This window comes from Suillus subaureus (genome assembly GCF_016647635.1).
Source record: "Suillus subaureus strain MN1 chromosome Unknown BJ212scaffold_8, whole genome shotgun sequence".
NCBI classification, from domain to species: Eukaryota; Fungi; Basidiomycota; class Agaricomycetes; order Boletales; family Suillaceae; genus Suillus; species Suillus subaureus.
Window position 1 is genome coordinate 908,569 of NW_024538564.1, and position 20,071 is coordinate 928,639.

The 20,071-nt window shown below is 48.3% G+C and overlaps 10 protein-coding genes across 10 annotated transcripts; 7 read left to right on the forward strand and 3 right to left on the reverse strand.

Annotated features, from left to right (window-relative positions):
* Positions 1-277: 277 nt before the first annotated feature.
* Positions 278-2,665, forward strand: BJ212DRAFT_1458744 (uncharacterized protein). Its single transcript, XM_041338891.1, has 2 exons — positions 278-635; positions 685-2,665. Exons 1-2 carry the CDS (start codon positions 322-324, stop codon positions 2,312-2,314), a joined length of 1,944 nt encoding a protein of 647 aa, XP_041195790.1. The 5' UTR covers positions 278-321; the 3' UTR covers positions 2,315-2,665.
* Positions 2,666-3,999: 1,334 nt separating this feature from the next.
* On the forward strand, positions 4,000-4,636 carry BJ212DRAFT_1266863 (NDUFA12-domain-containing protein; the record flags this gene model as incomplete). Its single annotated transcript, XM_041330613.1, has 5 exons — positions 4,000-4,112; positions 4,160-4,209; positions 4,265-4,293; positions 4,353-4,469; positions 4,520-4,636. 5 exons carry the CDS (start codon positions 4,000-4,002, stop codon positions 4,634-4,636), a joined length of 426 nt encoding a protein of 141 aa, XP_041195791.1.
* Positions 4,342-6,336, reverse strand: BJ212DRAFT_1034857 (pyridine nucleotide disulfide oxidoreductase-like protein). Its single transcript, XM_041328895.1, has 5 exons — positions 6,201-6,336; positions 6,107-6,146; positions 5,958-6,048; positions 5,873-5,901; positions 4,342-5,813 (listed from the first exon to the last, which is right to left on the reverse strand). Exons 1-5 carry the CDS (start codon positions 6,264-6,266, stop codon positions 4,678-4,680), a joined length of 1,362 nt encoding a protein of 453 aa, XP_041195792.1. The 5' UTR covers positions 6,267-6,336; the 3' UTR covers positions 4,342-4,677.
* Positions 6,325-8,835, forward strand: BJ212DRAFT_1458748 (40S ribosomal protein S7). Its single transcript, XM_041338892.1, has 8 exons — positions 6,325-6,623; positions 6,683-6,844; positions 6,895-7,184; positions 7,232-7,666; positions 7,795-7,844; positions 7,992-8,249; positions 8,306-8,533; positions 8,585-8,835. Exons 1-8 carry the CDS (start codon positions 6,464-6,466, stop codon positions 8,703-8,705), a joined length of 1,704 nt encoding a protein of 567 aa, XP_041195793.1. The 5' UTR covers positions 6,325-6,463; the 3' UTR covers positions 8,706-8,835.
* Positions 8,836-9,161: 326 nt separating this feature from the next.
* BJ212DRAFT_1266872 (P-loop containing nucleoside triphosphate hydrolase protein) lies at positions 9,162-10,500 on the forward strand (the record flags this gene model as incomplete). Its single annotated transcript, XM_041330615.1, has 5 exons — positions 9,162-9,231; positions 9,298-9,467; positions 9,521-9,614; positions 9,666-10,244; positions 10,298-10,500. The coding sequence occupies 5 exons, from the start codon at positions 9,162-9,164 to the stop codon at positions 10,498-10,500; spliced, it is 1,116 nt and encodes a 371-aa protein (XP_041195794.1).
* A 366-nt stretch (positions 10,501-10,866) lies between these two features.
* On the forward strand, positions 10,867-11,966 carry BJ212DRAFT_1340588 (AMMECR1 domain-containing protein). The gene is made up of 3 exons (XM_041335113.1): positions 10,867-11,154; positions 11,209-11,397; positions 11,454-11,966. The coding sequence occupies exons 1-3, from the start codon at positions 10,946-10,948 to the stop codon at positions 11,842-11,844; spliced, it is 789 nt and encodes a 262-aa protein (XP_041195795.1). The 5' UTR covers positions 10,867-10,945; the 3' UTR covers positions 11,845-11,966.
* Positions 11,959-13,921, reverse strand: BJ212DRAFT_1575729 (uncharacterized protein; the record flags this gene model as incomplete). Its single annotated transcript, XM_041342142.1, has 2 exons — positions 13,853-13,921; positions 11,959-13,805 (listed from the first exon to the last, which is right to left on the reverse strand). Exon 2 carries the CDS (start codon positions 13,783-13,785, stop codon positions 11,959-11,961), a length of 1,827 nt encoding a protein of 608 aa, XP_041195796.1. The 5' UTR covers positions 13,786-13,805; positions 13,853-13,921.
* Positions 13,922-15,880: 1,959 nt separating this feature from the next.
* BJ212DRAFT_1478630 (uncharacterized protein) lies at positions 15,881-16,654 on the forward strand (the record flags this gene model as incomplete). Its single annotated transcript, XM_041339736.1, has 5 exons — positions 15,881-15,946; positions 15,990-16,074; positions 16,126-16,403; positions 16,471-16,584; positions 16,640-16,654. 5 exons carry the CDS (start codon positions 15,881-15,883, stop codon positions 16,652-16,654), a joined length of 558 nt encoding a protein of 185 aa, XP_041195797.1.
* A 222-nt stretch (positions 16,655-16,876) lies between these two features.
* On the forward strand, positions 16,877-18,218 carry BJ212DRAFT_1035281 (uncharacterized protein). The gene is made up of 4 exons (XM_041328896.1): positions 16,877-17,243; positions 17,295-17,398; positions 17,464-17,502; positions 17,558-18,218. Exons 1-4 carry the CDS (start codon positions 17,141-17,143, stop codon positions 17,909-17,911), a joined length of 600 nt encoding a protein of 199 aa, XP_041195798.1. The 5' UTR covers positions 16,877-17,140; the 3' UTR covers positions 17,912-18,218.
* BJ212DRAFT_1340609 (ribosomal protein L3-domain-containing protein) lies at positions 17,903-19,835 on the reverse strand. Its single transcript, XM_041335114.1, has 8 exons — positions 19,750-19,835; positions 19,641-19,695; positions 19,568-19,577; positions 19,418-19,504; positions 19,269-19,362; positions 18,604-19,218; positions 18,261-18,550; positions 17,903-18,208 (listed from the first exon to the last, which is right to left on the reverse strand). Coding segments are annotated over exons 1-8 (1,218 nt in total). The 5' UTR covers positions 19,751-19,835; the 3' UTR covers positions 17,903-18,142.
* Between the last annotated feature and the right edge of the window lie 236 nt (positions 19,836-20,071).

The following is a 20,071-nucleotide window of genomic DNA, read 5'->3' on the forward strand; positions in this document are numbered from 1 at the left end:
AAAATTGACAATTATTTGGCTCATAAAGATTACATAAACACGGGATGGAACTCCTTAGAAAATTTTCAGAATCAGAGTTCTACGAACATCGAGCTCGACGGTTTCAACGACTTGCTACGACTTTGAAGCATACCACAGTTTGTAGTCTGTTGTGAACAATATTAGCATACTAGCCAAGCTCCGGATAGTTGGGGCTATTATCAGTGTGAGAAAATTCCCCTAAAGAGGTTATTAACAAAAGCATTGAAATCATGTATTTGAATTTGAATTAAGTCTCTGTTCTGAACCCTCGTCTGCTCCGCTGTCTCTTGTATACTTCTTATGCTCATGAAATCCCTACGTAAATCTCTCAACGGACACCGAGAAATCCACCGTCTTGAAATCTCTACCCCTCTACCGCTACCTTCTGTATCTAAACCTCAGACTGCTTCTCTACCCCCTCAAAAAGTAATTCGTGCAATCGCATCATACAGACCACAGGGCCCTCAGCAGCTCCCTTTTCAAAAGGGTGATTTTTTCTATGTTACAGGAAATGTAGAAAGTCAGGGGGATTGGTATGATGCCCATAATCCTGTAACCGGGGCTAGAGGTTTGGTCCCAAAATCTATGTTCGAAGAGTTTTGCAAGAGCCCAGCGTCAGTACAATTTCACATTTACTAATCTACACGTTAACAATCTATACAGTATACGCACTTCTAGTATCAGCGTCGCAGTAAATAGTTCTACCCTCCCTAGTCCAACATCTCCTCCAAAGTCCCCAAAAGCACCTGCATATTTTGCAATAGTTCTTCACGACTTCATAGCGGAGCGCGCCGACGAACTTGATGCCAAGTCCGGTGATTGCATAACGGTAGTTGCCCAGTCAAACCGCGAATGGTTTGTCGCAAAACCTATTGGTCGACTTGGCCGACCAGGTTTAATCCCCGCCTCTTTTGTGGAAGTTCGCAATCCTACAACAAATCTCCCAGTAGAGGATGTCAACGCTTTGATTGACAGTGGAGATCTGCCAGGTGTCGAAGAGTGGAAGAAGGCCGTATTCAATTACAAAGCAAACAGCATATCACTCGGCGTCATAGAGGAACCATCTGCCCAGCGTTCCAGCACACAACCACAACCTGTATCCGTAACACCTCCCCGTGCTTCCTCCCCCGTCCTCTTACCCGAGGGCATCCTATTATCAGCCGACGTTGTCTCCTTTCACAATGAGATGGATGAGTACTGGTTCCGCACAGATGCCATCTACCAACCTTATGATCCCCACGACCCTCAAACTCTTCCAAAAGCCAAACAGCTCGTCCTATTCCGGGTATATAATGACTTCTTCGATTTCCAAGTTAATCTCTTGCAGGCATTCTCTCGCGAAGCCGGGCGAGAACCGGACTCCGTCCGGATACTACCCTTCATGCCTGGTCCCACCGAAGATGTCGACGACGAGGTCACTGCTGCCCGACGGGAAGAGCTTGATGAGTATCTTCACAAACTCTGTGCCTTAAACACGGTTGGTGCCAGCTATATTCTTGAACACCAGCTTGTGCGCGAATTTTTGTCGCTCAAACCTGGAGACGTGGAACATGATATTGATCCTCGCTATGACGAGGTCAGGGCACTTTTTGCCGAAGAAGCCACGGGCGAACAAACCATAACGCAGGAATTTGAGGAGGAAGTTCGCGATACGCTTGGGGAGATGAAATTGTCAGATAGAGATGATCGGAGTGAAGGCTCGGACTATGGGGAGGACCACACACCCCCTACTCATATTATGTCTCGTGACTCACAAACCAGCGTAACCCCTCAACCTCATCGACCAAATACGGCGACATCACATCACCGCACGGGGTCCCGGTCCAAACAAAACGGACGCTCGTCTCCGTCATATCCACGTCTCGATACTTCCCGTGCAAGCGCGTCCTCTCGATCATCCTTTGCCTCCAACTCCGCTTGGCCAGAACACGCCACTCCATCTCCATCATCTCCCGGTTCGTCACAGCCATCTATCGCTATGTCCTCCCGATCTCGTTCCCTATCAAACGCCACTAATATGAACGCCCCTCCAATGTCCGCTGGTAATTCCCAGACAGCCTTCGTCAAGATCAAAATATTCGATCGTGTCACTGATGACCTGATCGCCATTCGCGTACATCCTCGCGTGACACACGCTGAACTCCTGGAGAAGGTGCAAGCACGATTAGGCAGCAACGTGCTCAATCTTCGATACCGCCACAGTTTCAGCAACGAATTCATCGGCATCGACGACGACAAAGACTTGCGAGAGTGGTTGGATAGCACGGAGAAGCATGTTTTGTACGCTGAATAATAATAATGACGGATGGACCGTTGTGTAATCTGTTTTTTTTTTCGTGTTGGTTGTTGTGAAAGTATCAAATTACTTATATTTTAGACTTTTTATTGTATTCGTCTTCTTTTTCCTCTCTTTATATCTCCATCTCTGATTTCTTTTTTATCTGTGTTGGTAAATGTATTCTGTAGTTTGTTGTTAGGAGTAGCCTGTCTCTTTTATGCATGCCGGTGTACACCAGTGTACACCTTGTTAGCGGTTCCAAAACCTTTGCCAGCATCCGCCTTCTCAGTTACAATCTTCTCGCTAAGCCCCTTTTCCCCCTACATGGTATCCTGTTATGGGATGTTCTGGAGTTTCACGTTGGCCTCTGTCTGGTGCCCGAGTCTTGCCGCAGCAATTGAAGTAAATAATTTGTTTGTTCCACCTAGACATCGACACAAAACAGGAGCACACGCAAACTATACACGATATATGGTTCAGTCTGCCACCTTCAATTCTTCCACATTCAGCTTTCAAGTCATCCTCGGTTGCATTGGATGAGCCAACGACTGAAGGAGAGTCCATCGATGAGGCCTCAGCGAGGCCGGGAGGTTACATCGTTTTCCTGATTGTCAGACTCACTCTGTCCCTAGCTTGCGTGCACTAATGTTTCTGGCCTTCAGCCCTATTAACATTTTCCGTTTGGTGGTGAATCCCATCAGTCTGTTAAGAATCTGGGTTGGCACGTACGCACCTCCAAGCGAGGATATATCTTATCGACCTTCACGAGGCGTGAAGGTGAAATCCTTTGCGTGAACGGACTATCACGCGCAATTGGAATGAGTAGGCCTTGTTAAAATAGCCTCCAGGATCTATACACCACAAAAATATTGTCAGCAGGTTTGGACCAATTCCAGGAGAAACAAATTTTAACTCTGGTAACTACTTGGCTAAGACTAGTTAGATGAACCTCTGACAAAACCAGCCATGAGTGAATGTGAAGGTGTGTTCTGAGAGAGAAAGAAAAATAGTGATTTAGCAGGTTTCGAACCTGCACAGTCCAAGAGAAACAGATTTTGATTCTGTTGCAGTAACCACTTGGATAATACTAGTTAAGATGAGCCCCTGAGTAAACCATCCATGAGTGAATGTCAAGGTGTGTTCTGATAGAAAAAATTGTCACCGGAAGGTTTCAAACCTTCGCGGTGCAAGAGAAACAGATTTCAATTCTGTTGTGGTAACCACTTCAGCCAGGACACAGTTGAGATGGTGAACCTCCGAGGAACCATTGATGAATCGATGTCAAGGCGAGTTCCCATAGAAAAAAACCTTGTCATCAGCAGGTTTTGAACTTGCGCAATCCAAGAGAAACAGATTTTGATTCTGTTGTGGCAACTACTGGGGTAAGGCTATTTGAGATGGACCTCCGTGGAAACCATCCATGGCCGACAGCGAATCTTCAAGGCACGCTCCAATAGGAAAAAAACTGTTGTCAGCAGGTTTCAAACCTGCATTAGCAAGAGACAGATTTAGATTCTGTTGTGGTAACCACTTAGCTAAGACTAGTTAATATGGACCTCCGAGGAAATCACCCATGGGCGAATCTTGAATCAATGAATCAAGCAAAGATTTCGAAATAGTGATTCATTCCTTACGTAATTTGCATTGGAAACACTTGGAACCAATCACGACCAAACAGACCTTCTCATCAGTTCACCGACATGTCCTTCGTTCGTTATGTGCGGAACATCCGCAGAACAGGGATCAAACAATGGTGGCATCAATTGCAATACATTGGAGATGCAAAAGCTGGAACGCTCGTCGGCACCGACCAGTAGGTGCTTGCCCCACATTCCCCCCAGAGTTTGACCGCTCGGATAGATTCGGTAACAAGTACTTTGAAAACCTGAACTCGGATGATGAAATTCCAGGTGCGTAATGCGTTTGTGTGCTTCGACGTGACATTTGATTTGAAGCTTTTAATAGGGCGTCATAGATGGGTAGACTTTGCTCAGGTATGTTCTCGTTCGTCTTTAATTGGATGAAAGCGGGTATAACAGTATACTGTCTCTAGCATTACAACAATGCTACTCAGGTCCCGCCTGAATGGCATTCGTGGCTATCGCACATTCGGTTACAACCACCTACGGAGGATGCTGTCATGCAGAACATGACTCCGCCATGGAAAGCGGTGTGTAGCTACCGTGCACTTCGTTTCTTTCGTGTCTAATTTCAGAACAGCCCTGGGTAGAGACCCTGACGGGCACGAGAGGCGCCTATCGGTCGTATAACACGGTGAAGCCTAAGATTAATGCTTGGGAGCCGAGGGTTATAACACGGGGCGAGGCACGTTCTTAGGTCAATTGTACGGAGCCAAGTCATTCTATATATACCACATCCTACTGTGAGATATGAATATGCTCTGGCTCAATGACATCATCTACGATGTGCTCAGCGATAGCAAGGCTAGATGTCAGGCCAGGGCTCTCAATACCCATCAAGCTGACCATAAGTCCTCTCTTACTTCCATCCGCATAATCCTTCCGAATAGTAAAGTCTTGGAATCCAGACAACACCAACTTGGGACGGATTCCGACATAGTCAGGTCTGAATCCTTCAAACGATACCCCTGGTAGGTATTCAGTCACCGCTCTGTGCATCTCTTCTAGCCTAGAATCGCTGGGTTTTAGATGCTTCCGCCAAAAATCCGCGTTTTCCTCATTAAAATCGTATTCTGATGCATCCGCCAGAGTGGGCGGTGATATCCATTCCAGGTCTGGCCCAAACCGCACTTTACCTTGTAGGTCAAGGGTCAGATGCGTTCCGAGCGATTGGAAGGCGTGCTTGTTGGGCCCAGTTTCAGGGCATGGGTATATGAGCCGATTAATATGAGATATGCCCGGACCGCTGTAAGCCGCGTACGAGCCCCGACCGAAGAACATGGGTATACGTGATACCCCGGGCAGCAGAGAATTTGGAATGAGATTGGCGGAAAGGCCAGACGCGTTGATTAGGGTGCGAGCGAGTAGGGAATCTCCTTGCTCGGCATTCTCGGTGACAGTCTGAACTACCCAGCCCTCTTCTGAGCTAAGCATAGAGGTCTCTTTGCTCTTGTACGGATCTACACGGACGACTCGAGTAGAAAATACCAACTCGCCTCCCTCCGATTCTAATATATCCCTTTCCAGACTCTCCATGAAGGAGTGGGAATCGACAATGCCTGTCTCTGGACTCCATAACGCAGCAGTTATGTCCGGCGAGAGATCTGGCTCAAGTTCGCATGCTTGCGCACCGCTTATGAGCGAGACAGGAAGCACTTGGTCTTCGGCTCCATGAGGCGGCGAGTGCTTGGGCCATGATAGTTGTCTGGCCTTTGCGAAGAGGCTCTCGACGTATGCACGCTGGTGCTCGCGTGCTACCACGAGTTTGCCGGTCTTTTTGTACGGGATGTTGTATTTGTCGCACCGCTCGTACATGAGGTGCCTGCCTCGCAAACATAGCTGCGTCTTAAGTGATTCTGGAGGATAGTAAAGTCCTGAAAAGTCGCCACATCAGGGCACACGGACACAGTTGCACATCGCAAGGTGAGCTCACCAGCGTGTACGACTTCTGAGTTACGAGAGCTATACACTCGTAGTCAGCGTGGAGTGAATATCATAATAGCACCTATTTCGCTCGCCTCGTCTCTTCGCCAGCGTGTGGATGTCTCTCAACTAAGTATGTTGATTTCGTCGGAAAGCGCTCGGATAGTCGCTGGGCAACAGCCAAGCCTACGACACCTGGCCATGGATAAGTGTCAGCGCGCTACGAAGATTGCGCGGGACGGACCTCCGCCCACGACCAGGAAATCTACCACTGCATCTGGACTCTGAACGAAGATAGTGTAAAAAACTTCAGGAAACTCCCTAAAGCTCAAGCTCACCTTGTATTTGAAGCGTCCCGTCGAGTTTAGCGAAGCCACCAGCCCTCGTACTTTGGTCGCTGCCATGAAGGCTTCAGCGTCCAAAGCGCGCCTGAGACTGATTTTTGGTCAGGTGGTGTTCGGTTAATCCTGCTCGGCCCAAATGATCTTATCATATCTCTTTGTTTGTCACTTAATACTTTTGCTCAGTACCAAGTCTTGCACTACCTTAATACACACTACTGCTGACGCCAACTCAACGGCCGCTCGTCAAGAAAATCAAAATGGCTGCCGTATTTCCACAGTCGGCGGAGTCCCCTTTGGAGGAGAAGATAGCTGCTCTGCAAAGCACCCCGCTCTTTATGAAATCTCTGCCCCCGGAAGGATCTGATGACCCTGTGATTCAAGCCTTACAAAGCCTCGCCTTCGACGGAACGCCAGATGGTGGGTAAGAACCTTTTCTTCTCTACCGTAACACCTCGCGAACAAGTTACTTCTTCAAGAGATCGCTCAAAATTTCAAAGAGCAAGGAAACGACTACTTCAAGGGAAAACGCCACCGAGAAGCAATAAGCTTCTACACGCAGGGAATTGATGCCAAGCCATCTGATATTGTATTGCACGAAGCTCTGTTATGCAATCGTGCCGCGTGCAACCTCGAACTAAGTGAGGAATTGGGCTACTGGCTTGATAACGAGGATCTAACCAATTCGAAGAGAACTATGGTTCCGTGCTCCGAGATTGCTCGAAGGCGCTCACACTGAATACGAAGTCTTCAAAGGCTTATTACCGCTCCGCTATGGCATTATTCGCGCTAGAGCGCTATGAAGAGTCCATCGATTGTTGCGAGAGGTGTCTGGAGTACGACCCAGAGAACAAAGGTGTTAGGACAGTCCGCGATCGTTCCGCAGAGGCGAAAGCAGAGAAACTCCGCAGAGAGAGTGAAAAACAGGAACGATTACAGCGCGAACAAAAAGAGAAGAAGCTCCTGCAAATAGCATTCAAGGTACGTTCTATCTCGGTCTCGTCACCGGTCGCCTGATCATGCTTCAGGAACGACATTTATTTGCCGTCTACAACCCGAAAGGGTCATCGGAGAACCCATACGAACCTCATTTTGATCCAGAGGACCCTGAAGGAACGACGTTGATAATCCCCGTGTTCTTCTTGTACCCACAATATGCGACATCGGACGTCATAGCACATTTTGTCGAAGATACCACCTTTTCGACTCATATTGTTCAAATGTTTCCGCCGCAAGCGCCTGCACCCAGCTGGGATAAAGCTGGGAAGTACATGGCGAACACCCTCGTGGTTTACGCAATAACAAGAAGGAAGCGGCTACTCAAAGTTGGCAAGAAGATGACATTGAGGGACGTGTGCAATGCCGCGAAGGCGAAAGAAGGGGAACCTGATGATGGATTGGAGTTAAAAGATGGGTGTTTAACGTTTATTGTTGTTCCAAAGGGAGAGGTAGAGCAGAATTGGGTAGATGAATTCAAGCGGACACGAGACGGCTAGACAGCTCATAATTGAATAGGGGTGTTTCCAATTTTAGAAGCACGTGCACATGAATGTGTTGGTCACTGTTTGGCGCGATAGCTAGACACCGTAAGGTAAGACCCATCGCAAAAAAAGACATCGACGAAGGCGTCAAGCTCGGTGAGTACGAATTGCTGCTTGTTGTGGTGTTCAACGGTGCAGGATGGATGTGCACATCGAGCTGCGGAGCAAAAATCGCGGTCGAATCACTTTGATTGGGTGGATGCAAGTTATGAGAAGTGGATGCTGACCATAAGATCATCTACTACAGGGCCTCTATTCTAGCCATGTCTGTCAACCACAAGATCCTCCGTACTGCAAATGCACCCACTACCTCCCCTGATGAAACCGAGGTTTCCGTCGCTCAGGCCCTAATCGACCTAGAGAACAATGTGCCTGAACTCAAGACTGAGCTCCGCGCTCTACAGATTTCTGCCGCCCGTGAAGTTGATGTACGAGGTGGAAAGAAAGCTATCGTCGTGTTCGTTCCCATTCCCCAACTGAAGGCATTCCACAAGGTGCAGCAGAGGTGAGGATGGTTGTCTTAGTGGGAAGGTGCCATTGTAATCGGTCTCCATCCCGCAGACTCACCCGTGAGCTGGAGAAGAAATTCTCTGACCGCCACGTCGTTTTCGTTGCTCAGCGTCGGATGTTGAGCAAGCCTACCCGTAACTCGCGGGTGAAGCAAAAGAGACCTCGCTCTCGTACACTCACCAACGTACACGAGAAGATCCTTGAGGACCTTGTTTTCCCAACCGAGATTGTTGGCAAGAGGACTCGCGTATCTGTGGACGGATCAAAACTTTTGAAAGTGTAAGTGGCGTGCTTTACGATGGATTGACGTGATGCTGAATGATATTGCAGTATCCTTGACCCTAAAGATGCGACATCCCTTGAGTATAAGCTTGATTCGTTCTCTTCAGTATACCGCCGTTTGACGGGCAAGGATGTGACGTTTGAGTTCCCCCCGGTAAACCAGGAGTAGATTACGCGATATCATGACACATATTCCGGTTCCCTGCATTCTCCGATAAAAATAAAGACATACCGCTTATGTCTTGTTTGCATTATGTGCTGTGATAAACATGTCATTGTCAAAGACTCAAAGCGCTGCAGCGCTGAGTGCTAGGTACTCCACTGTTCGGTGCCTGCTAAAGAGAATGTAGCGTGTTCGGCAGTGTTAGTTCATCCCTTTCATATAGCCGGATTGTTATATGAAAAAGCTCTTGTGGGCGCTCGTAGCAGTAGGTGGCAGGTTCGGCTTTATTTCGGCACGTGGTTTCTGTATCGCGTCTGCTAGTGTTTTTGAGTTGATTCATTTCATTGTCTTCCTTGCTTCTGTTGCTAGTCATTTTCTCTCCCTTTTCTCTCCCTTCCTCCCGCCCTCCGTGGCACTCCTCATTCACCTTCAACGTCGTTCTGCATGGCGGAGTATCCACGCATGGACCCGTACTCAAAGTCCAGGTATGAACACGGGATAGATGCCAAAATTGTGGTCATGGGCAATACAGGTTCGTTGTTCGGATACCAATCGAATATTAAGAACTTGATCACTGACATCCTCTTAACTAACAAAGGCGTGGGCAAGACCAGCCTACTCCATCGCTACACTCAGAACAAGTTCGATCCTAGGAACATGACGTCCACGACCGGGGCTTTCTTCGTAACTAAGAAAGTTCATGTCGACGGTTTGAAGGTTCGACTACAACTATGGGACACTGCAGGACAGGAACGATTTCGAAGCATGGTATGAACTCACTTTTACTTATGACCCTTCAGGTGATTTACCAGCATAATCAGGCCCCCATGTATTATCGCGGAGCAAATGCTGCACTTCTCTTGTATGATATCACGAATGCTGCTACGTTTGAGGACGTTCGGGGATGGTTAGCTGGTGCGTGGCACTACATTTCACTTTGGCAATTCTTTCCTGACACCATTACAGAGTTGAAGAAAAATTGTCCGCCAGAGCTCATCATTTATATCGTTGGTTCCAAAGCCGACCTACATCATCACAGACAGGTCACATCTGATCTAGCCCGTCTATCGCTGCATACTTGGTTTCCTCCACCGCGCCCCCCGACCCCCCCTCCGCCCCCTCCTCCCCTACCATCGTCAACACTATCTTACATTCGCCCCAGATTCACATCCTTTACTAGCATCAGATCAGTTCCTCTAAACAACCCCCCAATGAAGTCTTCTCCGCCACATAGCGCGTCCTACTTGGATCCCGCTGTTAGCCAGTCATCGCATTCATCTGTGCTCAAGCGATGCAATACTGGCCCTGGCCTTCCGAGAATAAAGACGACAGGTCTGGCCTTGAACAGGTCAAAAACAGAGGGTTCCCGTTCACTACAATCGCGATTTGGTTCACACTTTGGGCGGCATGCAGGAGGGTACGACGTCGCGGATAGCAGCAGCAATAGTATAAATGAAGATGAGGAAGACCTTGATGTCGATGACCAAGAATGGGGACTTCACAAGGGGATGGAACTTTTCGAGGTTTCAGCTAAAGATGACTTTGGTACGTGTGCTCGATCCCCATCTTGATTCTCTCATTCACCTATTTACCTACAGGCATCGAGAACCTCTTCGAATCATTGATTAATGCAATCATCGAGCGGAAGGATATCATTGAGCGCGAAAATGAGCTAAGGAAACGTGATAGTGTCTTCCTATCGACTATCAGCACGCCTACCTGGGCCGCTCAGGCCGAAGAAGAAGAGGCACGAGAGAAGGCTCGATCCACTTCAGGAGGTTGGAACTGTTGTGCCTCGTGATCTTGTCCCTGCCAGGTATCAAGACTTCTCAGCTATCTGCTGTCTTTCTACTCATTTGCATCTTACCGGTCCGGCATACATTCTCACATTGTCCAACATGTTCTCCCGTCACATCAATCTCGTTCGCCTGATATTCAAGTTCTCTTGTTTTCCTTCGTTTACAGGATGCTATGTTCTTTATGCCACTTTCTATGATTCCTACAGGTTCTCTCATACCACCGAACCTCGGGACCACTGTTTGCAATACTATTATTCACTTCCTTATCTCCTCATACCATATACTACCTTAAGTAGATACAATTTGTGCATGTGTCTATAGTCACCTCATTCAGCAATCTTGGAAGCTTCTAATCCCTTGCTAGGTTTGTGCTAGGCGGGCGGTATTTGTGTCAGCAGACTGACGAAGGGAGAACACCAAAAAAGGCAGGTAGGAATCTGATCATCAATGCTGGAAGGGATGAGCGCTCGAGCTATGAGTCCGTTTCGTTCCTCGACCACCACATCCCTCCTTCCCTCCAAGCCAATGGAAGGAGATCAAGCAGACAAGGTGTACAATGTGTGCACGCCAGAACACTGTTTTCGCGCTTTCGATGCATTGTACTGCGCGCTAACATCTAGCGAGCCTATCTCACCTAATTTCGTCGACGAGAAATAGTAAGTGGATCGTACGCTCCGATCTAAATGTGTGCTATAGTCGCGATTCTCTAGTCCATTATTTGTGACGTGGAATACCAGATCATCTCGCGCAGGCAGACCACCCAGACTAAGGGGCTGCATCGGCAACTTCGATGCCATGCCCCTTAGAGAAGGTCTTGCAGAATACGCATTGATCAGTGCATTCAAAGACTCTCGTTTCCGGAAAATAGAACGTCGAGAATTGCCGTCTCTCGAATGTGGGTAAGTACATCTCGCCTATCATATATATACTGATGCATTCAATTGTTGCGCGCTAGAATATCCCTTTTGACGGACTTCGAAGACGCATCGTCCTATTTAGATTGGACTGTTGGCACTCACGGGATCTACATTAGCTTCCCGAATCCATCATTATACCCACCATCTTCGAGCACACCTTCTCCTCTGTCTTCGTCAGCATATCTACCGCGATTCAACTCCAGAGACACTCTGACCGCGACGTATCTTCCAGATGTCATACCTGATCAAGGTTGGGATAAGGTTGAGGCTGTAGAGAGTGCTATGCGTAAGGCAGGATGGAATGGTGCCATCACAGAAGAGACGCTCAGGACCGTGAAACTTCGACGATACCAGAGCAGGAAGTGCGAAGTTGGTTGGGAGGAGTTTGTCCAGTGGAGGAGGGAGAACGGTGATGACGACATTTCATGATTAAATTTCATGATTCACACCTTGAGCATTGCAATGTATCAACATCAAATCGTCGCAGCTTGTACAGATATTAGGGTTAGATGTGTATGTACACATACGTGAATAGATTGGCAACTACTGCCCACCGCTCCCGTTGTCGCCAAATATGTTTTTCCGCAGCACATCCAACCGACCACCCCATCCACCACCGAAGCGCTGTTCAAGTTGTACAAACACCTTTCGCAGCTTTCCCGTATCATTACCACTGGCTTTGCCGAAAGATACCAAGATCCAGAAGATCAGCCTCTCACTCGGCATCACATCTGCAGGCAAATTCATAAAAGCCTTGAACACCTGATGGAGATTCTCGAGGTTCCAATCATTTTTCTGGACAGGACGGAGCCGCTCGGATAAAGATCCGGGAGTGGTCCGCAGGGGAAGCGGTTTCTGCGCGTGCCGGGCGAAACCGAGGAATATTCCTCGGAAAGCGGCAAGTGTTGGCTGATAGAGGGAATGTTCACCTGTCTGCTGATTGATAGGAGCCTTCGGTTCCCTATTAGGCGTAGAGAGCATATCCACGAAGACATGGAGCGCCTTCATAATCTGTCCATGATAGGCAAAAGCCTGGATCAAGGAGGTATACGTGATCTCGTCGGGTATTATATCGTCCCGTATGGCGATGCCCTCCACATCTAGCAGGTACTTGACAGCTGCCTCAATGTCATATTCGCCTACATCGAGCTCCGGTTGCAGATTGTGGCGCAGCACGCGGTAAATCGTTGAAGCGACATCCATGTGCCCATTCCGGGCATAGGCCCATATACATGCGTTGATCCCATCCAGACCAGGCTCAAAGCCTTGCTCTCTCATCTTCTGCAAGGTGGATCGAACACCTGACAATTGCTTTGTTCGCGTATAATAGTATAGCAATGATAGGTGGGTGATGCGGTTTGGTGGTAGCCCTGAGGCTCTGAGTAGATTAGACGCGTGGCGGATGGCGCTGGGGTCAAGCGAGCGGCCAGCGATGGAGAGGAGGGTTGTGTATGTAATGATATCGGGCTGCACATAACCTAAATCGGGCTCTGCGGCCAGATTCTCGTCGCCGCCTGGGTTATCAGAGGGCCATGGTGTGGTCATTTTATTGAAGACTTCCACAGCTGCCTTGTAGTCTTCGAGGCTGCATTTCCGCCATCGCTTTCCTGCACAGTCTAGCAAGGCATTCCACTCCCATAGGTAGATGCGACATCCAGACCGATGTAGCATCGTCAAAACAGCAGAAAGTCGTAAGAAAAGGGTTCGTGTTCGAGGTTTTGTAGAGGCAAGAAGGCGGGCAAGATGATGGAGGTGACGCTGAGGTATCTTTGGAACTCCGGAGAGGTGATGTATATGATGGGGGAACATGACTGTCAAGGTGTGGTATGCCTCCCACCCATCTGTTACTGAAGTAGCTTTCAATAAGCTGTCTAATAATTCTTGCCGTGTCTTCAGTCGGTCTGGTGGTGTCTCTTCGAGTGAATCTATGGGATTCTGATGGCCAGCGTAGTGAGGATTGGGGTAATGATGACATGGGTTTTGTTGACCGCGAGTTGGACAAATGCCAGCGTAATTGTGGATGGCTTCGACATCTAGAGACTCGTCTGTGGGCAGCGGAGCGCGGGACATCAAACCATCCTGTCCAGATGGGTCTAAAACGCGTGTCTGAAGTACAGCCGTGTCCGAATGATCTGCCAATGCTGCATCCTTGACCAGAGCGTCGTCTCCCTTGGCCGCGCTCACAGCGCGGCTCACCTCTCCTTGAGCTCTTCCTTTCATCATGTAAGCGGCATGAATACGACGATGGACCTGGAAAGTGCGAAATGTTGCCTGCCGCCGAGCAAAAAGTTGTTGAACTTGACGAAGCCAACATGATACTTGTGATGATGCAGGCGACAATCTGATGCTCGACGTGGAGCCTGCAAGCATGAATATCCAGTGCAGTCATCCTGTAGTAATGATTAGCATTACTCCATAATACGTGTCATGTACATACCGCGACTGGCACTGAATGAAGATGCTGGGAGAACCAGGTGGAAACCTGGTAGTAGTACTAACTGACGCGCTCGATCGGAGAATTCACTTACAAATGCCAAAAACAGTAATTCAAAATTTCCGGTCTTGCTGAAAATACTTCACAAAATGCTTCACTCTCAGGCTGCAATCTGCATGACTTTAAACATCTTCATGCACTAAACGACGCTTCATTCCATCTACTTTGTCGTGCTGAAGACATAGTATTTGAGAGTACTCTTGCTTTGAACATGCCGACACTTCGAATTTGTACGAAGCCACAACGCGTGAAATGAAAGGACCCTATACGCCGCGAACAAAAGAGGAACGACCGAAAGATCGCTATCAGCGACAAACTTTCAGGGGTGAAGGAGAGTACAACTCATGGGGAGTATGTAAGTGCGTAGTCTAAGTATCTAAGAATTATTGAGCCATACGATACTCCGTCGATAAACGGGGTCTGGGACGTTTTCTTCCGAGTCCAAGTGTGATTAATAAATTCAACCACTGTCGTCGAATACTGCGACCTCCAGAAATAGCGATTCCTGCGTTGATTGTCACGATTTCGAGAGCCACGCCATAGAAAATGTACGGTGACCTTGACTTTCGAGGCCGCTTCTATGCACATGGAGCCGCAATGCAACTTGAAATTTCCTCCAGGAACTGGTTGTACTCACTTTCATTTTCCAGGAAACCAGCGCCACCCTCTCCATCGATGATCGTATCAAGCGACTGTATCGAGTGTCCATGCTTCCCGAGCAGGGCCGCAAGGAACGCCTAGCAGTCCGAAAGTGTTTGAGAATGATGTCCGGGGAAATGCGCTGCAAGTTCACATAGGCATGTGCTGGCAAGATGCGCGACGAATGAAGCCATTCACGTGGGGTGCCCCAGAATGCGCAACGTCTCCAGGGCAGGAAACGCCGTAAAACTCGGCTGTTCCCACACCGCTACCTTCACCAAGTCTCATTGGAGTGTAACTGAGGTCTGTCACTGAGACGAAGGAGGGACAATGGTTGATGTTGGCAGGATCAGTGACCATGCGACCCTTTGAGGATGACGGGCTGGAGGGAGTCGAATATTACAAGCTCATTCAAGTCTATGGCCGTGATATCAAGTGTTTCGAACTCAGGAGCATCATGTGCTACCTGATATAAAATAGATTTATCTAGGCCAATGTCAATAGTTGAGACAATACCAAGGGACCGCAACGACCGAGGGAGCGACCGAGACTCCAGTGAATGATAATGGAGAGTGTGCCAGACGAGGTGATGCAGTCTGGGAAATAGGTGTTTTCGGCGCACGGCAGACACTCGTCGATACAGTAGAAGGTTTCGTGTGCGACGCCCAGATTCTGGGGACGGTATACCTGAACGCGGCGAGCGTATTTGTCAAAAGACTCCCATTCTCCAGGGCGTGGCATGCGAACCCCAATGCGTCCAAGTATCTTAAGACCCCAGGTTCAAGTTACTGTTGACCAGAATGAGATTAGAGTTTCAGAGTGTGATGCTGATACGTAGAATTTTATGGTCCTTGCGGACAGTGCCGAGGATCGGAATAATCACTGCGGAACGTAGACGTAGACCTCTCGGAAGCAGAGGCATGAACGGGGAATCCATCATATGCCATAGGCTGTCTAAGCATGGATATATGACCGCTTTACACGACTGCGCAATACGAGAAAGGGATCGGTTATCGTCTGAAGCAAGTTTGGCGATAATAAGTTGGAGGATCTCTTTAATATGTAGAGGTGTGGTCATTGTTGCAAATTTGGAGTTCAACGTTCAACGTTGTAACCATGACGTTTACCACGAAATTGTATAGGCGTAAGTGCGCTGCACCGAGCGGAATACAGCAACTAAGAATTTTGAAGACGAACAGTTGTTGCACACCTCAATGATCGTGGACGTACAAGTTGGCTCCAAGGTGTTGTTTTGCCCTATTTGATTCCGAGGCTTGATCTCGTGACATGTAGTAAGTACTAACTCTGCGTTCTCGTTCTCTCATCTTCGACATGGACAACCGAGACGACTTTACTTTTGCGAAGCTCTCTGATTTCAAGTTTCCTGTCACTTCGGATGTACGCATTACTAGTCAATTTGTGCACGCACCATAGTTCTCAGTTAGGGGGATCAATACAACAATCGTTGGTTTCAGTTCTACTGGAGAACCCTGAACTAAGATTTTACGGTGCTCAATTTTTGTATTGTAATATTATTCCCTGCTATGTAACTTTCTTGTGTTGATGCAATCTTTCAGACCTCTGTCTCCTGCTAGCTCCTGCCGGGATAACAAGCCACCCCTTTCATACTTCTTCCAAAGCTCTCAAGAACAACTACACGTACACTCCACCTTATATCACCGTTATCAACTCCAACTATCTACACAGATGGAACGAATGGATAACGCTGCCCATTCGGTATTGTGACCCCCCACTGAGTTCACAAACTATGTTTACTGTATGGGATATCGAGGCTCCACGCGTAGCGGTGCCCGTCGGTGGCTCAACGTTTAGGATGTTTGGAAAGAAATGGTTTGTCAGGTATATTTACATTGCATTGCAAGGTCGTTCATACAGTCACCACGTCAGGACTCTGCACACAGGAAAACATCGCTTGTTGCTCTGGGCAGGTTAAGAAGCAGACCATCGACGACTCCATGCAGACCAGCACACCAAGTAAACCTGGCAGCGGGGATGAAACGGGTTGTTTAGAGAAGGTAGGCTGTACCATAGCTCTCGAGTACGGTCGCTCATTACTTACCATTTCCTCAGCTCATGAAGAATTAAAAGTCAGATTGGCTAGACAATATGGCTTTCGGAAAGATGGAGCAGATATATGGTGTAAGTCTTCTGCAATCAAGTGCGAACGCAAACACTGAAAGAGGAGGACTGAAGGCGGAGACAGAAGTCAGGGAACAACATGCATCTTTATGTTGACCTTCCACGTTTTGACTTCCCGGTGGTATTTAGAGAATCTGTCGGTGTCGCTTTTTGAATGTACGCCACCTTGAAGTTCAACTTTCTGTAAGGGGCCTAGAGCTAGGCGACGATACCATTCATACCTGTACTTCCCAATTTTTTGCTACAGATCCACATCCCTGGGCCATTTCTGACCCCGAGATTGCACGCGAAAACCCTGTAGAGGACATACATCGCCAGCTAGTGCAGAGTCACCAAATTGGTCCGCACGACAGAGCTCAAATCTAATGCCAAGGTCAAAGATGAACTTAATGTGCCCAAAGCCTAACTATTATGCACTGATGCCTTCCTCACATGTTGTTTGTAGCAAATACTCGATTACGCACCTTCCAGCCTCTCAATTTCGAGGAGAAGGACTCCATCAAGAAGTTCCCCCTTCACCTAGCACGGGACAAGTGTGGGTTTACCAAGTTCCTCAAGTCTGTCACTTGACACAATCCTTCAGAAGTAAAGCAGGCAGTGGAAAAACTAATGCCGATGTGGACAGAGGTCGATACAGATGATGCTTTAGAGCTCCTCGGACCAGGGACCGTGAACTCGAGAGCATTTGCGGTACGGCAGTTTAATCATGCAGATGAAGTTAAACGTCATACTCGGTCCTTACCTGTTAGGCATAGGCGACCGGCATTTGGACAACCTTCTACTGGCATCGGATGGTAAGTGGAATCATGATTAACAGTATTTATATTTATTTCCAATATTTGCTCGCAGGTCACTTTTTCCATTGCTGATGTCACTTTCCCTGTACTTTTTGTACTACTGATGCAGTTGATTTTGGGTATATCCTTAGTAGGGGCCCCAATCCATTTCCTCCTCCCGTCAAATGTCCAAAGAAATGGTCGGGATAGGCGGCGTCCAATCAACGCAATTCAAAACTTCTGCTTCACCGCATTTACAATCCTCCGAAAAAGCGTTAACTTGATTCTCAACTTGGGGGCGCTGATGGTGGACGCGAACGTTCCAGACATAAAGCACGGTGACGTGCATGAGCAGATCCAGGAGAAGTCGTATGAATCATGGAGCATAGAACGAGTCAACTTGAAGGCGAATTTATTTTGCCTGTAAATAAAATGATTGCATTGTAAGGTTGATGGAACGTGACAATGAATTCCGAGGTAAGGTTTCTCTGCCTAGGAGCGACCTCACTCTCTCAGATCTTCTAGACAACGTCGATGCACTCCAGGACTCATCGTCATGTATGCAGACACATTGATTTGGCGGTACTAGAGCATAGCATGGATAGTCGTGAAAAGATGTAAAAAAACATAATGCCTAAGTAGTACGTCAAAAATGCAATCAATCCCTGGCCTTGAGCGTTCCCAGGAACGCGGCCTTTTCCTCGAAAGTTTGGAACGAGCCATGCTGAATCCAAAACGTGAGACGATTCCTTGAAAAGATAGCACATTGTACTTACACCGAACTTCGATGATGTATCGATGAACTTGAGCTGCACCTTCTCGAGGTCCCGACGCGAGGTGTGGACCATGAGCGACTTACGAAGGGTGATGACACGCTTCTTGGTACCAGGGATCGAGCCCTTGAGCATCAAGAAGTCGTTCTTCACAATACCGTAGTGGGGGAAGCCACCCATAGGCGTGATCGTCTTGTTCGTGATGTCAGACTCCGTAGAAGCGTTAGCTTCATCAGCGCCAGAGCCGATACGGTAAATCTTCTTGTTGAGCTCCGTGCGGTGGTGGTAGCCGTCTGCACGATTGCTTAATACCGCGACACCAGAAAAATAAAGCAATGCGACTTACTTTGACCAGCACGTGCGACGGAGAACATGACTTTCGAAGGATGCCATGCACCAATACAAGCGACCTTACGGAGACCTTTGTGAGTCTTGCGAGGAAGCTTCTTGGTACCCCAACGGTGAGTAACACCCTCGAAACCATGACCCTTCGTGACGGCAATAACATCGATCACCTCATCCTGCTCGAACAGACTAGAAACCTCCACAGGCTTCTCAAACAAGCCTTGTGCGAACTCGACCTTGTCTGCGACAGAGCCACCGTTAAGCTGGATCTCCATGAGGTGTGCCTTCTTCTGGCTGAGACCGGTCTTGCGAATCTGGGTGTGGGCGAGGACACGGACGACAGTGCAGTATTTGCGGATGCGCTCAAGCTCACGAGCAGTGGACTTGCCGCCGTCCTCTGCGTGCTTCTTGGCGTAGCGGGTGAAAGCCTTCTTCTTCGAGCGGTACCAGTTCTTGTAGAAGCGACGTTTGATCTCGTCTGATAGATGGGATGCCCAGACAGTAGTGAGAGTGCGGAGGCCACGGGGAGTCTCGACATAGCCAACGACACCAACAACGATCATAGGAGGAGTTTCTATGATTGTAACTGCCTCTACGACCTCGCGTTTGTGCATCTCTACACTCCCTTCAGATCCAAAATCTCTGGTAATCGAGTAGAATACGCACTGGAACCAGGACGGTCGAGGTCACGGACAACATGGGTCATACCAGCCTTGTAACCCATCATGGCGGTCAAATGAACGGGTTTCTTAGGGTCATCCTAAAGTAAATGCGCTGTTAGACGAGTTCTGACAAACATTCTTCTACTCGCGCACCTTGGGGAAGGACTTGACCTTGCCGCGGTGGCGTGCGGCACGTTTACGGGGGAGGAAACCGAGCGAACCATGACGGGGGGCTTCGTACTGAACAGATCAGAAAGTATAAGTCTCTCGAGCCTGCCCGTTTCTTCATGGCAGAAGACCAACCTTACGGTGACTATGGGTGCAAAATCCTGGTGAGTTCGATCCTTTTATAATGTTGGTTTGGCAGCCTGCTCACCTCATTTTGAAGGATCTTGAGGACGGTATCGGATGCGAGCTTGGCGTTGTGAACAGTACGGCGCAAGTTTGCTGGCAATTGCCGGATTTGTGGCTGATGAACTGTACAGTTGACAACTTGAGTTGCCGCGTCTCCCATTTTGGAAGTCCCCTAATGGCCACAGTATGGAAGATTTGCTTTGAACCTACACATACCCCGGGCAACAAATTCGATACCCATATTCCGTGTGATGCATAGGTGTTTCTGTAGTATTGTGATGCGGATATGAACAATGAATTGGCGCAGTTCATCTACCCTGAACCTCATCTAGCGGACAACCCAGAGAGCCTCAAAGTCACGGTCCATCCTTGGGTACTAAGTGCAGACCAAATTAATCACTTCGGATGTGATCCAGTCCTCCTTCGTAGTTCGCGTCATCGCGATACATAATA

Bases quoted from the DNA above. Each gene is read 5' to 3' on its own strand.
- BJ212DRAFT_1458744 (XM_041338891.1), top strand. From the start codon at position 322: ATGCTCATGAAATCCCTACGTAAATCTCTCAACGGACACCGAGAAATC. The intron at 636-684 runs GTCAGTACAATT...CAATCTATACAG, and splicing joins GAGTTTTGCAAGAGCCCAGC to TATACGCACTTCTAGTATCA.
- BJ212DRAFT_1034857 (XM_041328895.1), bottom strand. From the start codon at position 6,266: ATGGCAGCGACCAAAGTACGAGGGCTGGTGGCTTCGCTAAACTCGACG. The intron at 6,049-6,106 runs GTCCGTCCCGCG...CAGGTGTCGTAG, and splicing joins TTTCCTGGTCGTGGGCGGAG to GCTTGGCTGTTGCCCAGCGA. The intron at 5,814-5,872 runs GTGAGCTCACCT...GCGACTTTTCAG, and splicing joins CTCAGAAGTCGTACACGCTG to GACTTTACTATCCTCCAGAA.
- BJ212DRAFT_1458748 (XM_041338892.1), top strand. From the start codon at position 6,464: ATGGCTGCCGTATTTCCACAGTCGGCGGAGTCCCCTTTGGAGGAGAAG. The intron at 6,624-6,682 runs GTGGGTAAGAAC...TACTTCTTCAAG, and splicing joins CTTCGACGGAACGCCAGATG to AGATCGCTCAAAATTTCAAA. The intron at 6,845-6,894 runs GTGAGGAATTGG...ACCAATTCGAAG, and splicing joins CGCGTGCAACCTCGAACTAA to AGAACTATGGTTCCGTGCTC.
- BJ212DRAFT_1340588 (XM_041335113.1), top strand. From the start codon at position 10,946: ATGCTGGAAGGGATGAGCGCTCGAGCTATGAGTCCGTTTCGTTCCTCG. The intron at 11,155-11,208 runs GTAAGTGGATCG...GCGATTCTCTAG, and splicing joins AATTTCGTCGACGAGAAATA to TCCATTATTTGTGACGTGGA. The intron at 11,398-11,453 runs GTAAGTACATCT...GTTGCGCGCTAG, and splicing joins TTGCCGTCTCTCGAATGTGG to AATATCCCTTTTGACGGACT.
- BJ212DRAFT_1035281 (XM_041328896.1), top strand. From the start codon at position 17,141: ATGTTGTTTGTAGCAAATACTCGATTACGCACCTTCCAGCCTCTCAAT. The intron at 17,244-17,294 runs GTGGGTTTACCA...ATCCTTCAGAAG, and splicing joins TCACCTAGCACGGGACAAGT to TAAAGCAGGCAGTGGAAAAA. The intron at 17,399-17,463 runs GTACGGCAGTTT...TGTTAGGCATAG, and splicing joins TGAACTCGAGAGCATTTGCG to GCGACCGGCATTTGGACAAC.
- BJ212DRAFT_1340609 (XM_041335114.1), bottom strand. The intron at 18,551-18,603 runs GTAAGTCGCATT...GCAATCGTGCAG, and splicing joins CGTCGCACGTGCTGGTCAAA to ACGGCTACCACCACCGCACG. The intron at 18,209-18,260 runs GTAAGTACAATG...TTTTGGATTCAG, and splicing joins ATACATCATCGAAGTTCGGT to CATGGCTCGTTCCAAACTTT.